Raw genomic sequence first — 17,866 nt, forward strand, 5'->3', positions numbered from 1 at the left:
TGAAAATATACGATGTCGAGCTATATTTGGCATTGGAACATTGGAACAGTTATGTTTTTGCAACACGCTGCTGGTAACAAATATGCCATTTAAAATTGGTGTTTTAAGTTTTCTGTCTTGTGTAGACAAAACACTGGGTCATCTATTGGGTTAGATTTGCTTTGTATGCTCGGTTAGGTCAGTGTTAAATGGTTTAACAATAGAATAAAAAAAACATTCCTCTGAAAATGGTCGGGTACAACAATTAAACTGGAAATGAGCAAAAACCTGCCAGTGTAAAAAGAAATACTTTGAAAGACTGTCGGAAAGCCTGGAGAACTATTGCATAAAGCAATAGAGAACCTTCACAGACATATTGCATAAAACCACTTTAAAAAATTACTGGCTTCATGAAAACAAATATGAAAAAACTAAGGACTTAAGAGTTTGTGTAGTACTGTGCAGTTCATTCATGTATCAATATATCCCTCCTTTTGTTGTTATTCAGTTCAGTCATGAAATTAAATTAAAAAAGAAAAAGAACCGAAAGAGCACGGTAAATAATAATTACATTTTCACATCGCTGCACTTTACAATTGGAGTCATTTAAGCTGAGGACTCCATCAGTCATTGTTCTGGTAAGCCACACTGCCATTTAAGGTGCAAAGGTCCATACGTTTTCGCAGCAGGTGCACTTTTTGCATCTTGTCCTCAAGTGTAATGAAGTGGCCTAGCAGCTGAACCCGTTTTAGCACTGCAGCATAAAAGTGTTCCGCGGTCTGTCCGAGACGCCTTATTACTGCCACATAGCTTTGTTTGCGAGCTAAACTGCTCACCACATAGTGTCAAAGCCTCAGCCAAAAGGCCGTGTCTCACATTCCAGCCCATTATGCCGCAGCTGCACTGCGTCCACTAGAAATGCCCCAAACTGGTTCGGGGCACATGATTACTGTGCCGACGGTGTGCTTATTTTCGTTCTGCACGTGTGTATCGGTGCATCTGTCTAGGGTGAAATATGTGCTCTGTTTGTATATTAGTGTTCTTTGATGTTTGTATCTTTATCTTCCCTATCGTGATTTTCACCCACAATACTGTTAACACCGAATGACCTAGACCGCTTTTGTATTCATGAGATCTTCCTCTGTTTATTTGCTCATAGATTGATACGGCTTTTTAAATAGAGGTGCTGCCTTTAATATTTTTCTGTCTTTAGACAATGGAGATAATAACAGATTTCCATTTTGACTCTGGTGATGAGTATCGCTGTAATGCAATCCCTCTACCTGTTTGATTTCTTTACAGAGCGAGTTTGTAATAGTCTGTCCTCTCCTGTTTCTCTTGTTTATCAACAGAGAGCCAGCTGCTTCCAGGGAATAACTTCACCACGGACTGCAACATCCCTGGAATCTTCATGTGTGGCGATGGCAAGTGTGTCCCAGGCGGGCGGCAGTGTAATGGACTACCCGACTGCTTTGACAAAAGTGACGAGAAAGGCTGTCGTAAGTTCGTCATTAATAAATCCCTTTTTAACGACTAGATCCGCCTTTACCATTGAAGCCAAATTGATTATTTAGAGTTACATCAAGTCTTCACAGCTCCTGAACTCTTTTTGCGATCCAGCAGTTGTACTTCTTCTGACATCCCCGTCCAAAGAGCCACAAGGGCCACTTAAAACACATTCTCTGCCAACTTAAATGAACTTCCCTCCTCAATCCTCAAATCACTCTCCCCCTCAGTGCACAGCCTTCCTCTTTTTCTTCCAGACCCTTGGCCTCAGTTTAGCACCAGGACGAAATTTAATACCATCAAAGCAAAGGCCGATTACTTCTGTGCGCACGAATAGTGGCGCGTGCATAATTCTACTGTAAGGCTACAGTAATAGTTTGGTTTTGATCCTCAAATTTAGTTGGCTTTGATCTTTCTGGTCTGCAGCTCCTCCTTTTCTCCCACCCATCTCAGCCAGAGCTCACACAAAGATGGGATTGCTGATGAAGATCGACTTTGAGGCGCTGCCACACCAAATAGAATCCCTCATCTCCCGATATGTTCATCTCTCTGAATGTCTCGCCCTCCCGTTTTCAGTCGTCTCTGTGCACCATCCCAGTTTATCTCATCTGATCATTTTTGGCTTTTGGCTTGTAATTTGCTTTGCAGAGGCCTGTTTTCATTTAGTAAGCAATAAACCTCCTCTTAGATCTTTTTTTGTTTTGTTTTTCCTAACCCTGCTAATTCTCCCCCAGTTAGAAAACAAAAACAAAACATATGGTCTGCCCTCCATTCTGTCGTCATTTTCTTTGTTTTTTCCTCCTCGAACATTCACTTCTCTCACTGTTCTCTTCTTAGCAGCTCAGGGAAAAGGCAGACGACTCTTGACAAAGGTGTGCTCCCTGGCATACAAGCACACACACACTGCCACACTACAGTCGGTAAACTTACTGTATAGGTTATTGGTTGTCTTAATTTGGAATGACTTGGAAATCTAAGTTGTATATTCATAGGGAATTTTATTGTATAGACTAACCTTTTTTTGTATACCTTTTGCTTGTGACGCCCTTTAACTTAAAGAAAGACTGTTGCATTAATAGATGACTATACGTTCAGATTCTCATCACTCACTGACCTTAATGTGTCAACAACTGTCAGACATGGAATAGTATCATTTATGCATATGAAGTATCAGATACTTCCAGTATAATACAGCCTCTATATCGTTCTGGTCAGCCACTTTCACTCCAACAACATGCAATTAGTGCTATAGTTGCAGTTATTTTTATTTTAAACATTACAAAACTGACAAATTAAATGGGGGGGAAAAATATTTGAGGAATGTCTGGTAGCCTCTAAATAACAGATGAGGATAACATAAGCTGTTTATGATCAGGGTTAGACTAGCATAACTTGTTAGCTCAGAAAATTGTCTTGCAAGTGAATGGTGGCGTCTGCATTGGTGCTTTTCCTCAAATACATGCCATTTATAACGAGAAGCAGTATATCCACATCTGCGAACAATTTTAAACTTTGGCACAACAAAAAAGGAACGAGACGCCCCACTGTGTTTGTGATTGGAGTTTGAATTCGGTTAACTTCCTTGCTGCATTCTCAAGAAAGCAGATCACTGAACTGCCAACATAAACTGAATGTATATAGTGCACGCGGTGTCTCTCGCTGACATAACATGTACTGTATGTACAATATACTGCTAAAGATTAAAACAAGTTATCACAAGGCATCACGCTCAGCCTGCTTGGGCTGTCAGAGCGCTATTTGTGTTTGCTGTAGACATCTACATTATCTGCTCTGGCATAAGTGGGCCTTATTATCCTCAAGTAGATGGCTAGTTGTCGGTTGGTATCTCTGGCGACTGCTTCCCGAAATCCCCAGACAAACTTCTGGCTCCATTAGGGGCTCTGCAGAGACAGACAGACAGATGGAGAGATCGGAAACAAGGGAGTAAGAGAAAGAGAGGGGGCAAAAAGGGGGACTCATTATTGTGGCTTCAGCAAGAGTTCTGTCAGGCTGTGTATTATCTAAGGAGAACACAGTGCCTGGAAACTTTGTGACTGTAGCTATGCATTCTCTGCAGGTTGACTTATAATTAGACACCCCCTCTATGAAAACACAAATAAACTCACAGTTATGGGTGTATGTGGAAGGTGGTAGGTTTGTTGACTCTGTTTGCTTTCCTTCTGTCGTTGAGACATAAGGGTAGTTTGTTTCGAGAGCATACTTCTCAGAAAAACACATTCTAAATATTACTATTGTTACAAATGATTGCTGCAAGGCTTGCTTTCTTTATATTTATAGTATCAGAAATCTCTAGGGTGTCCAGTGTCCATCTGCTGCCCTTTGCACTCATAGTCATTACCATGGAGGCAGAGCAGTGTTGACTACTACTGGATATTAAATTTCCTTCCATCTGTAATGTGAGCAGATGGCTTTTGTCAAAAGGTTTCCATAAATACACACCTTAATTGTTGATACGTGTCGATGTCTACATCATTTCCGTCTCTTGGTCCATTTTAAGTATCACACCAGTGGATTAAAAAACAACAACAAAACAATTCAATTCTCTTCTTTGTGTGCCTCATAAGCATGGAAAAATTGTGCTTTGCAGGCATGCATATATTTGGTGACTTTGTGTTGTGTTTATTTTTGCCATATGTGTGACCATATAAAATTCTCTGGTACATTTTTTTTTTTTCTTTTTTTTTTGTGCCGCAGAGCAGTGCCTATTTTTACCTCATTCATTTGCAGAAGACAGCTGTACTCAGAAAGTAGATCCCGCATAAGCCCCTGCTCTTTAGCCAACAGATTGTGCTGAAGTCTCTCACCAAGGAATACTTATCCTGTACCTGAGGTAAAGGTCATATGTGGGGACATCCCCCTGGTGTCTCATTAATGAGAATTTTATTTTTGAACACCATGTAGCTAATGGGAAACACAAGAGACAACAAGTCAGTCTGAACTCGTTCTGATATCTTCAACATAAAACATGAACATAGTTTTTAAAAACATAAGCATGTACACTCATGCTGGTGTGCAGTGGTCCAATCAGTAAGAAAAAAAAATCTATTTTGGAAGATGGATCCACCTACACATGAACTTACGACGACATTTTCTAGGAGAGTTTGATTTTTTTTTGCCAGCAGTTGTTTTGCTTCCAAAATAAACTTTCTGCCTTATTTATTGACCTGGTTACATTTTATTCCAGTGTTGATACCAGTTAGACGGTTCGCATTTGCATTTGCATGTTTTTTTCTCAATCCTTTATTTATTTGTAGATATATCTCATTATGTCACAGCTGTCAGCCCAGGAATTGTAAAGGCACTCCTGTGTTCTTCCCAAACCCCACTGCTCCTCTGCTGTTTGTTTGTTCTTCCAGTCCCCTGTAGCACAATGGTCAACTGGAGTTGTGTAAATACTTTTTGCTGGCTCTTAAATAACAGTTTTGGCTGAGGGGAAAAAGGCAATATCTCCAGCCTGAGTCTTATTTCATTTAAGATGAATCTTATTGTATTTCCGCCTCACTAGTTGAGGCCACGACCCCCAAAGTATTGTTTTGATCGAGCCCTTTTTCTCCTGGAGTGCAACCTCTACTTTGCTGTACATTAAATTAATTACATTTTAGATTAAAACATGTCATTTGTACTTTGTCTCTTTTTTGCAGTTATTCAGTCCTGGGGATCTGCCATCTGTGGGCAGTGCTTGTGTATATATGTATGTCGGCAGATTAAAGGGGTCTTTAAACTGAGATTCAGAGGCAGGCTGTTGAATAATTCCTCACACAAAGAGGTCAGAAGTACCATCCTGCTCTCTGGTGTCCATAGCGCCAGCCCGGGAGAGTGTTAGACGAAATGGATGCTGACAGACGAGAGAAGGAGAGCTGACTGAGCTCACTGGGCCTCAGAGCCAGGATTAGCCTCTTTGCCCTTGTCTGGACAGGACATGAGTAGAGGAGAGAGGACGGATACATAGCAGGGCCAAAAGGGTGAGTGGACATGATTTAGAACGCAAGAAGTGTAGAATCAAAGACGCAGACACAGAAATGTAGTTAGGAGAAAGAGAAAAGACGGAGAAGTGCATTTCAAAGCAATGATTGTTCTGAACTAGTGGCCCTGCAGGCTGAGGCTCTGGCCTCTCTGTGTGGGAGAGTTCACATATTCCGAACTCTGCACTCACAAACTTCTCTGAAACTTCTATGCTGCTTTGAACTACAGGGCCCAACAGGAAGGCCACTGGCTCTCACAGAGAGATCAGAATGCACTGGTCATACTGAAAGGCTGCGCATCTCCTAATTCAATGCTTAAACTCAAGTTGTTTGCATGGCAGCATGCCTTTAATTAGGGCGATAACTCTTCACTGCTTGAACTTGATCTTGAACATTTGTAATTGTTGCACAGTGGGTCAATTAAAATCAAGCTATGAGGGGGGAAAAACACTTCACTAGAACTTCTGCCCAAATATAAATAATAAAATCAGGGAGCTATTCAGAAGTTGTTTAATGTGAAACAGAGTACACAAGCCAACAGTTACTGTAAAAACCAAAAGGGCTATTACTACAGCTAGCTGAGCTACAGTACCATTCATTTGTCATGCCAATCAGTAAAGCTTGGTTTATGCCTTACATTTAGCAGCAGATGTTTGACATCTTTAAACAATATTAACTTAAATCTGTCTGTTATTCCAGACATGCTTGAAACATTTACTTATGAACTGTAGCCTCACACGTGGTCTGCTATTGAAGTCTCTATTAAGACTCTATTAACAGTGCAAAATATCACTATTTCAAGTTTTAATTTCTTGTTCCACTTTTTATTGATCCACTTTGATCTTCATAACATTTAGGAGCAAAATAAACTCCTCAGTTTATTGGATTAAATGAATATTAAAGCCGGGACCAACATCAATAGTTTTTTGTTTTTTGGTTTGGTTTTTTTGTGTGCTGGCCTTCGCACAAAATACTAATGAGATCCCGAGTTCAAAAGAACCACTAAACGCTCATCAGCAACAAAGCTCTCCACATCAGTAGGGTTGATTATCTCTACAAAGATTCCTGACACAGAATGGTTCTTTACCAAACTCTTCGTGGGTATATAAGGTTTAGCTAAGATTAGGACTGTGTGTGTTTACACGATAAGAAAAGTGACCAGTGTGCCTAATTTTAAGACAAGAGCAATGTAAAGTTGGGCAAATGCTGCCAGCTTTACATGACAGTGTTTGTATACTGTATGTGGCTCGTTTGTGTGTGTTTAATTTATGAGGACAGACTAGAAGGATATGCAGGTGACTTCAGTTATTAATAGTGTGAATGATTTATGTGTCAATTACTTGTTTATGATGCTTAAGCCAATATCGAGCTTAGTTTAAATAGTTTCCTAATATTGTAAAGCAAAATGTAAATGTTGTTTTATTACTGCAAATGTAATTAAAGGCTTAACAACAGATGTTAAGCCTACCAAGCTAATGAAAAAGGGAGAGCAAAGCCAACAGAGAAATGAAATGGTGCTTTTTCTTCACCATCAGTTGAGCTCACCTTACCTCTGTTTGCCATTAAATCACAATCACGTCACAAACTATTGCAAACAAATTGTTGGAACTTATGTAAGAAATCCTTTCTGTGACTAAAGTAAAGTGGGTTGTCTGCCAACTGGAAGGCCGGTGGATCGATTCTCCGGCTACTACAGTCTGTATGCTAAAGTCAACTAGAACAGGAGCTACATGTACACGCCTACCTGTGCAGTGCTAATAATAGTAACTCTTAATGCAACATGGACATTAAAAAGAGTAAGAAAACTATCCAAACTAGAAATCTACTGGAGAATTCTGTAGATGGCAGTAAAGATATTGGTTTTCACGCTCTGCTCCCAGCGAGCCAATCAACAGCCAAACAGGGAATCTTATGAGCCAGTCATATTGTGGCACTGACACAGGACTGAAATTGGTAACATGCACAGCCTGCTGGTACATTATAGTCATATTGCTTAAATCAGCATCATAGTAAAGATGTGTCCATAACATGTAGTAGAATGGTAGAGATTTGTTCTGGGTTCTGGTAGGATGATACAGAGACACTGACCATTCTGTGACCATATACAACTTAGTATATGTGGCTTTGTTTTTCCCACATTGGACTGGTGATTCTACGAATACAGTTTTTCTAGCTCCACACTGCTTCTAATATATATATTAAAATATATCTGATATCACATCTACTCAAAATATTAGGTTTTTTTCTGTCATTTCACCTTTTTTATGAATTGTCAATCAGTTTGTTCCTGGTGATGTCTTAGTGGTTATTGGAGTTACAAATGTTTTGACCCCAGTCAAAAGCAAAATTCTGCCTATGCAGTATTAATAAATTAAAGTATTTATTTAGTTGTTTAGTTTTTTGGGTCCTATATCATATAGTTTCAAGAACTAGCCCATCATTGCTGTAACATTGCCTGGAGGAAAACTCCACCTGCTGATGTGACTGCAGTGCTTGGCCTGAAAAAGGTGTTACCTCTGCTCCTGAATCACAAACAGGAAGGTAGAAACTGTTTGCTCCTCCTGTCACATGCCAGCATGTCCTGAGCATAGCATGAGGTAAACTGTGTGCTATAACTGCCTGTTGTTTGTGTTTAGCTTCAGTTGCTTTGAATCGTTTCCTCTCCCTGGACAAGCTAGAGCTCGGTTTGCATTGCCAGCAATAAATCAGACTCATTCCCAGTGGGTGCTCAGGTCCACCGCTCTCCCCTTTGTCACAGATTTTTTTCATAATAATTAAGGGGGGAATTTCTAGGCCTAGCCGAAGGAGGTGGTTTTCGGGTCTCAGGATTTTGACTCTGCTTCTCACAAATAATGTGGTTTTCTTGGCTTCATCAAACCATGACCTCCAGCATGTAGCTGAGCATGAAGTGTCAGGAACAAGATTTAGCACCCCCAATTCTGAGGCCACGGTTCTTAGCTGGACAAAGGTGGAGTGGCCACTCTAGGTCGGGAACAAGTTGATGCCTCAAGAGGAGGAGCATTCTGAGGTCTTATTTACGAGTGAGGGAAGAGCTGAGAGTGAGTGTAACAGACAGATTTGTGCAGCTTCTTTGGTACAGCATTCCAATTACTAATCTTCTGTAGTGTGACAGTGAAGCTGTCAATTCATAGATCAGTCTACATTCCTACCCTGACCTGTGGTCACAAGTTCTGGCTAGTGACAAAAAAAATAAGATTGCAGATATAAGCAGTGGAAATGAGCTTCCTGCAGAGGGTGTCATTTGGGAGGGACTTGGAGTAGAGCCAGTAGTCTTCCGTGTTGAAATGTTCAAATTGAGGAGCAGGCTACCTCTTTGTGTTTCCGGCATGACCTAGTATCAAAAATTAAACTAAGAAGAAGAATAAAGTGGGCTTTGGAGTGTAATGTCTTGGTTCTAGAATGACTTTGAGAAATCTGTAGTCACAAATATCCAGTTTGGTTTCCAATAATAAATATCATGCATCCCGAGAGGGGTCGGTCTTGGTATCAGCCTATGCGATGAAAAAGAAATGAGAAATAAAATATTAAAATATAAAGAATTAGGAAGATGGAAAACAGACAAAGGTTTAATGGGTCAGAGTCTGGTGGATTCCATGAGCTTAATGGTTGATTAATCAATAAGCTGGTGTAATTGATACCAAGGAACGGGGCTGAAATATTTATTAGGTTCCTGCATGAAGTCTTTCACTCTGGCGCCGTGTCTTTCTTCTTCTCTGACTCTTTGTTCACTTTCGACTGAACGCTATCCTTGTTCCATCGATTTTCACAAATTAGCCAAAATGATTGCTTCTGATGCTTCAAAGGAATAAGAAATGCTGTCTTGTCATTTTAGAACACATTGTTGGGCACTATCAGTTCAAACGAGCCAATTTTAGCAGTATGTTGCTTTCTATGATGAATATTGCAGCAGCGTTATTATCTAACAGATCGTGCGCTGCTTTTTCACCATATGCCCTTGCTTCTCTTCACTTTATTGGAATTTGTTGAAATATCACTGATATTTTACACACGCCTTCGCTGTGTGGTATACGAGCCGTTCTCGCTACCCCATCTAGCACAAAATTTGATGGCTTTGCAGAACACCATTGGTCCGTAAACACTTAAGATGAAGGCAGCTCTATAATGTTGCAATGCCCCTCACGGAGTGCTATTGTATTGTACAAAAGAGTGTGCAGGGCTTAGACAGTGAAATGTACAGTGCAATGTAGGGATTATTTTGATCCCTAGGCCCACTGCACTGAAACTACCCATGCACTTTTTGCTTGCACCCTGACTCCATTACCTATTGATTTCTTCCTTTCAGAAATACTCTGCAAGGTCAGAGAAACCTTTGAAGTCATCAGTCTTTCCTACTCTTTCTTAGTTTCTGTTCTCTCCTCACTCCAAGTGTTTTCCTTCTTGTTAGTCTCTTCAGCGAGTCCTCCTCCTTACTCTGTCAGTCATGCATGCCCATCATGGCTGTGACTACCTGAGCTGAACATTCTGTTCTCTGAAGAACCAATCAGGGGAGAATAATTTGAGGGCATAGAGGCGCACACCGGGGGAAGAGCAAAAGCATGCCATCGCCAACAGGGTTGTCGGATTCCACCCGACATGAACAGTGAAGCCACAGGGGAGATAAATATAAAGAGCAGTGCTCTGTTTTCAGTTTCTGTTGTATCATCCAATGATTTAAGTACAAAATATGCCACGGTGCTACAAATCCAGGTCAGGATTTGAACTACGATTAACCTGTAGATTATGAAAAAGGGGGGAAAAAACAAGTCTTCTTTTATTTATTTACCTTTAAGTTAAAATTAAAAGACAGTTGTCACATAGGTGTTTAGCAGAAGTATACTTTTTAATAAAAATGTCAAGCATTATGTGTAATTGCATATATCAGACAACAAAAAACAGAGACATGTTTGTTTTTTTGTGCCTGTGTTTGTGTGTCCTCCACCTGTGAGCTTCAGTGTGAACCAGGCATGTTTTTCTGCAAGTGGTAGTCTTACTTCAAGAAATCTGCTCGACTGCTTACCCCATTCGTTTTCATTTGTGCTGCTCAGCTGAACACTGGAACTAAGTTTGGAAGCCACCCAGCACCCTGTCTGCTTTTCATAAACAAACTTCTACAAAGGCTTAGAGGAGCGAGAGAAAATTTGGCACAAAAGTAAAGCAGTAAACAGTGATGACAGAAGGGATGAAGGCAGGATGAAATCGATGCTTATACAATGTAAATTGAAAAGTGTAGCAGAGGACCTGAAATCAATCAGCATTACCTGGATCAGCAGCGGTATTTAAAGTTGAACTGCTAATGCCCGGGATATTGAATAAAACAGAGCACCTTTACAGGATCATCAAAAGGAAAGTTAATATGGTTTTGTGTTGCCATCTCTTCCACTCTAGTTTGATGGGTCTAATTAAGTTTTTGCATTTTTGCTTCATAAACAGCTTGGCTTAGGCTATGAGGGGGTATGCAACCCAAAAACACAGCTAAGCACATTAGCTATATCTGTCCAGCCAGCTGTGTTTGTCCCACCCACCAATTCCCCTTCATAAGCTTGCCCTTGATGTGACTTTTAAGTTAATTTTGTGCACAGACGCTGGGTCGGAAGAATCCTAGCCAGCTGGATAAGTGGTAATTAGGATTCACATGAATCTCAGAGCAATAACATTTCTTTCTTATGTATAGAAATAGAAAAGAAAATTGGTAAAAGAAGAAACACCGGTGTAAATGAATACAAATAGATAATAAAGGATTATGTTTCCTTTGTTTGTGGCCAGCAGAATCTCACTTTAACCCCCAGCGGGAGCGCGTGTTTTTGTTTTATTACTAATCTTTTAATATCCCTGAAAGCTACAGAAGAAGACTTTTATGAATGTGATATGCTGCACAAAATGAGATTTGGGTGTTTAGGGGCTCTGCTGGCCAGGTAAACAAAGGTTTCCCAGGCTATAGACACATAGATCGGGCACTATCCCAGCTTCCTCCTGCATCCAGAGGATTACATTTCATCCTGGAGATGGGTGCTCCAAAGCCTTGTGGTTATTGCGCCTTGCCCTCCCTGTTGCTACACATAATCGCCACAGCTTGAAAGAGCTCATAAATCAGGCTACCGCAATAAATTGTAGAGGGAAAAATGTGCACCCCTGGCATTTGAAGCAGCACATTGCCAGCCTATGAGCGAGCAAATTCTACCCACTGCATTCAACGCAGGGAAACAAAACACATAGAAGGTTTGGTGGCTTTCTTTGACATTTCTAGCATGCCCACTCACTTCCCCCTCCCTGTGTGTTTGTATGTGTGGGTTGCTCCATCCTTCTGTTGTTTCCAAGTGTTCATAAAATGTATCATGCTACTTCCTCACTGGCATGCGTTTCTGTTATTTACCAAAGCATCATAACAATGTCTTAGCTGTAATTCTTAGATTTTCCTTTCTCTGTCTTTAGTAAATACTGTTACAATGAGAGCAGCTCTGATTAGAAGCCAGATTTCCAAATGCCAACTTTACTTAAATGCTTGTTACTGGAAGGGAAAAATGCATCCAGTAGGTAATTTAAAAAAAAAAGTCTCGAATAGAGAAACATAAGTCTGAAACATTGTATTTTATAATAATATAACTCAGTAATGCAAACTGTAAATATAGCAACCATGGTTCTCTTGCAGCAATGTTTGTGTGTATTTCCTGGTTGGAATCCGATTTCTACAGTAACTTTGCAGGGTCTTTTCTGATGTCTTTGCTTGTATCTACCTGTTATCTTGCTTTTCTTCTTCTGCCAGGGAAGATCAATGAGTTTGAGGTAAAAAGCTAGGGCTTGGTGCTTAACTGAGGTTGCCAGGCATTGATGTTCTGCAAGCTCTTCACTCAGTCTCAGGGCTGTCCGGAGAGATAAGGCCCATGGCCTGCTTAGGCTGATCAATGGCAGAATCCATACAAACCCTCTCCCACACGATTTACTTTCTTTGTCATTAACTGATTTTTTTTCTCCTCTTATCAGTACTCTTTGGTCAAGATCTTACCCATTATGTGTCATAATTGTGGAAATGGGAGTATTAGCAATGCAGAACAAAATGGGCTACCTTTAATGATTCTTTATCCGTAAGCAACTGTTTGAAAATTATATAATATTGAATGGCTGTGTGTGTTTGAATGTTAGAACATGCAGGTGTAAAGTTAGGTCTTGACATTTTTGGACAATGACAATTTCTAACTGCAGTAGATATGAAAAGGAACAAATGCAAATGAAATGCAGACTGTCAGCTTTTAAATTATCATAATCATACATAAGCTGTTAATTTTTAATACTTTAAAGAAATCTTTTAGAGGCAATGACTATCAAGCCAAGGAACCATGGATGTCACCAAAATGAGTTTTTCTCCATTGTGATGTTTTGCTGAACCTTTTCCTGCATCCGTCTTTGGTTATTGTTTGATCATGGGTTAATTTCCCCTTAGTTTTACCTGTTTACCAAGTGAAATGTCGTCTAGATCAGGTTGAAATCGGATGACTGACTTGGGCAATTGAAAATATTCTGTTACTATTGGATCTCTATCTGCACTGTCCAGTCAGTTATGCTTAATTAGGATGCATCTGTTTAAAATGGATAGCCCTAAACACTTTGGGATAACTTTGGAATATAACCAGTAAGAACTAGTGACCCGTTGCCATTGGAAACCACTAACTTTGCTGTTTTTTACAGATAATTTAGTATGTTTCTGATAATAAGCCATCCCATCCACATTTTTTGTGTCATTCTTAGGGATGGGTACCGGTTCTGACATAAACGGTAGTAACCAGACCGAAAAGCAGCGCACATTTCGGTGCTTTATTTCGGTGCTTTTTTTTTCCTGAGCCAATTCTAGCCAATCATTTTACGTTTCCGAGGATAGTAGGCGGGGCCAGGTACGTACGTTCTTTTAGAGCAGAGCTACAGATTAAAAATGCCCAAGACGAAGCGGTCAAAAGTCTGGCTGTACTTCGCAGCAAAGGATGCAAACTCAGCAGCCTGCAACAAGTGCTTTAAGGTGATACTGTGATGCTGTCAAAGGAGGTAACACCTCAAATCTGATGAAACACCTGGCGACGCATAGCGTTTTTTTTTTAAAGCCGAGAAATGCGCCGTGTTTGATAGCTTGCTGTGAGACCTCTCACCATGCACATTTACTGCGGGTGTGGTGCCTGTTATCGGACCCGGAGTTAGCAACATCCCCCAAAAACCCGAAGAGTAGAGTCCTGGCCCCTAGCCCTGTCAGCATAGCAGAAATGATGAGGATGATGATGGCAGCAGCAGCCGTTCTTCTCTGCGTGAGTAGTTTAATGTTGTTTGTGTGTAATTCACGTTGAGTAGGGCTAACCACGTTATTACATTAATGCATGTAAGGTGAACTAGCAAACACCGTTGTAGTTACATGCGGCTGTCTTCTTGTTTGATGGCAGATACTCCCTTCACCCTGGCCAAAAAGGCTAAAATGGCCAAAGAAAAAGTGGAAAACAGTTAAACATGAGAGGTTTTTGGACCAATTTTGTGTTTTTTCCATTGATTAAGCACTGCTTCCAGTCAAGAGTGATACCATATATGCCCTATAGCTGCAGAAAAGGCTAACATTGTTATCTTTTTACAAAAAAACAGCTAAACATGAGAGGTTTTTGGACCAATTTTGTGTTTTTTCCATTGATTAAGCACTGCTTCCAGCCAAGAGTGATACCATATATGCCCTATAGCTGCAGAAAAGGCTAACATTGTTATCTTTTTTTACAAAAAAACAGCTAAAAATGAGAGGTTTTTGGACCAATTTTGTGTTTTTTTCCATTGATTAAGCACTGCTTCCAGCCAAGAGTGATACCATATATGCCCTATAGCTGCAGAAAAGGCTAACATTGTTATCTTTTTACAAAAAACAGCTGAACATGAGAGGTTTTTGGACCAATTTTGTGTTCTCCATTCTTTAAGCACCGGTTTGAGCACCGTTTAAGCACCGGCACCGTTTCAAAAGTACCGGTTTGGCACCGGTATCGGATAAAACCTAAACGATACCCATCCCTAGTCATTCTGTTACAGGCTAATCTTATCACCTGGTAGATGAAAAGCTATGTTTTGACATGTGTGTGTGTTTATTTGGCAAAGTCTAATTTGGCCTTTCTCTTGGTGAGACTGATCATTGGTTTGTACCTTGTGCTGAACCTTTTTGTTTCCCTTACTAAGTCCTGAATATTGTGATGGGAATTTTCTTTAGCATGTGACTGATGCTGTGATCATTACTGTTGATTTCAATGAAAATCTAGACCTTATGCTGTTGAGTTCACCATTGTGTTGTTTTTCACAGAATGTGCCAAACTGTTGATTTGGCCAGTTCTAGAGTTATGTTACATTAAACTGCTTTAAAGTGGATATCTCCAAAAGTTGAATCTGTTCATCTGGACATAGCGTTTTAAAGTGGATAGTTCAAATGCATTTGAAGCCTCTGAAAGTAGAGGACTATGGTTTAAGCAGTGTTTTTGTTCAACTCTTTGAAGCAAAGATAAAGAGTATGCACTGATTTTATTCCTCTTCCTTTGTCCTGATTGTTTCATTTCAAATCTATCATGGTGTTCTAGAAAGGCAAAATTGTGTAAGTGTCACAAAAACACATGGACCTAAGTGTAATACAAGCACTGTCTCCTAGTGAAGGTCTCTCCTTTACCTTGTTCATCACAGCCAAGGCAAATGCTGTCATAAAACATGATGTCTGAAAGATTTCTGCACCGTCTCTGTATCATGCACACACTAATTCATTGTTCTGTTTTTCACCACTTCCCCCAACCCTTATATCTTTAGCTAAGGTCAAGTCAAAGTGTTCTCCTACATTCTTCGCCTGCGCTAACGGTGTCCACTGCATCATTGGACGCTTCCGCTGCAACGGCTTCAGTGATTGTCCTGACGGGAGTGACGAGGAAAACTGCAGTAAGTCTCACATGACACCCAGATCCATGGATCTGTGGCCAGATGATGCCATGTCTTGTTTATATCAAAGCAGATCTAAGCAACATATGGAATATATATGTTGTATGTCTTATGTTCCTCTGGTGGAGCTTCATCAAATCTGAGAAAATAACTCTGATGGTGACGTCAGGGTTATGTTAGGATGGGCTTGGAGTCTATAAATTTCGAACAGGTTAAAGGAAAAAAATGCAGGCTCCATTGCTTGGAGAGATTGATAAACACTAAAAACTAAAGTGTAAAAGTGCTAAATAGCCCTTTTAAAATTATAGCAGTTTTAATGTGTTTTTTTTTTCTTCAGCAAAATTATAGGGGTGCAACTAACATCACTCTGAACTACAAATATGCTTCTGGAGTAAACTGTAAAATACTTTTGCTTAAGCTTAATGGATTTGCCACACCCCTATTAGTACCAAAAATTTCAGTTAGTTACAATAATAATATAAATGCATCTCTGTATTACAAATTAGAAGATTCAGAGCGACTGCCCTTCCAGTGTCTGTGTCTAATGCGTCTGGAGAGTCCATTCAGTTTATATTTTGACAAACTTTTCCGTCTGTAATCGGTGTGATTATGGGATCTTTTCCATTAGATATACAGCACTGTGCAAAAGTTTTAGGCAGGTGAGAAAAATGCTGTAAGCAAAGAATGCTTTCAAAAATTAAAGTGTTAATCTTTTATTTTCTTCAATCAACAAAATGCAGTGAATGAACAAAAGAGAAATCTAAATCAAATCAATATTTGGTGTGACCACCCTTTGCCTTCAAAACAGCATCAATTCTTCCAGAGGTACACTTGCACACAGTTTTTGAAGGAAGTCAGCTGGCAGACATCTTGGAGAACTAACCACAGATCTTCTGTGGATGTAGGCTTCCTCACATCCTTCTGTCTTCATGTAGTCCCAGACACACTCGATGATGTTGAGATCAGGGTTCTGTGGGGCCATACCATCACCACCAGTACTTCTTGTTCTTCTTTATGCTGAAGATGGTTCTTAATGACTTTGGCTGTATGTTTGGGATCGTTGTCCAGCTGCAGAATACATTTGAAGCCAATAAACAATCATTTATATTTCTGAAAGCATTCTTTGTTTACAGCATTTTTTCACACCTACCTAAAACCTTTGCACAGTACTGTATGCTACCAACAACCTCTATCTATTCTTCTTTTGTGGGGAGGTCTGGTTGTAACAAGTGTCTGGTTAGAGCTTTCCTACCAGCTGATATCAGGACACCAAATAAATACTCAGTCAAAATATACATTTCTATTTAAATGAAAATCAGTGTTTCCCAACAAAAAGACATTGAACTGGAACGGTATGTTACTTTGATAACCACGATTAGCTTCATGATTTCCATAGAGCCTCCAACACTTGGACTTCTCTGTTGAAATATGAACTTTCTGCTTTTTTATTTTTTATTAGGCATTTACACCCAAATTCTCTCCATGTATAAGAATTTACAGCAGCTAGACTATTCTTCTTTTGAGATTACAAAATTTCTTTCACTTTCCCATTTATGCTTTATGTTTTCTGTGGATTAAGTTGGGGTTTTTTGTATAAACTTGATATAATGCCCCTGTTCTAAAGGGAGTATGTTACTCTTAACATTTCTTTTATCACTGAGTCATCATTATGCATGTGGTTTTTATAGTTTGGTCAAAGTAGTAGCGTAGCTGAAGATATCTGTAGAAATTTTGCTTTTCTAGGCCATGTGCCTGTTGGAGGGCTTGTAAGTTTTTCAGGGTCCATTTATCTGTTAAAGAATACAGGGTTGTAATACTCTTTGCAATCCAGGTATTAAATCTGCTCTCCATCTAGTTAGGTTTAACATCTGGATCATGTGCACACTATTTAAATATCTTCACTTTATCCTGTAGGTTATATTCTTCTCTGACTAAGTTCCACATCTTGATGTAGCTGTTTTTATAGACAGGTTTCCACCATGTGGCTTCAACAAACCACACAGCATTTCAGAAGCTGTGCTTTTTGTCTGCTCTGTCCAACTTTTTACAAGCACTTGACAGGTTTTGAAAACCTTGTCTGCTGTACCAGCCCACGGTTTATTCAGACTTTCAGTTATGTAACTTTGCAAGATCTCACTTCACTTTTTTTCCCCCCTAAAGTTCCTGACAGTATCTGTCTCCTGCAGTCATAAAACAAGCTATAATCATCTTCTCACTTCAAAATAGGCTTTTCTGGCTAAAAAATGTTCTTGAGAAAGGGTGCTGGAGCTGGACGAGCTGCACGAGAACTGGTAGAAAGTTGCACTGCATTTCCAGGATTAATCCCACCTGTACAGCTGCCTTATTGAGTTTAAAGTGGTTTACAGGAGATTCCTGATTCGTCCTGTGGAAGTTGCACTTTATTCTCAGCAGAACAAACTCCCACAAATTTATGTTGTCAAAAGTTTGATTCTTTC

The 17,866-nt window shown here is 39.9% G+C and overlaps 1 protein-coding gene across 2 annotated transcripts in view; it reads left to right on the forward strand.

The window, feature by feature from the left end:
* ldlrad3 (low density lipoprotein receptor class A domain containing 3) overlaps positions 1–17,866 on the forward strand; it is a 94,022-nt gene that overhangs the window by 37,054 nt on the left and 39,102 nt on the right. For both annotated transcript variants that reach the window (XM_063481203.1, XM_063481204.1), the window contains exons 2-3: positions 1,332–1,478; positions 15,285–15,410. In XM_063481203.1, coding sequence (XP_063337273.1) covers positions 1,332–1,478; positions 15,285–15,410 — 273 coding nt within the window. The remainder of the gene's footprint in view (positions 1–1,331; positions 1,479–15,284; positions 15,411–17,866) is intronic.

Source organism: Pelmatolapia mariae, linkage group LG7 (assembly GCF_036321145.2).
Source record: "Pelmatolapia mariae isolate MD_Pm_ZW linkage group LG7, Pm_UMD_F_2, whole genome shotgun sequence".
Classification (NCBI taxonomy): domain Eukaryota; kingdom Metazoa; phylum Chordata; class Actinopteri; order Cichliformes; family Cichlidae; genus Pelmatolapia; species Pelmatolapia mariae.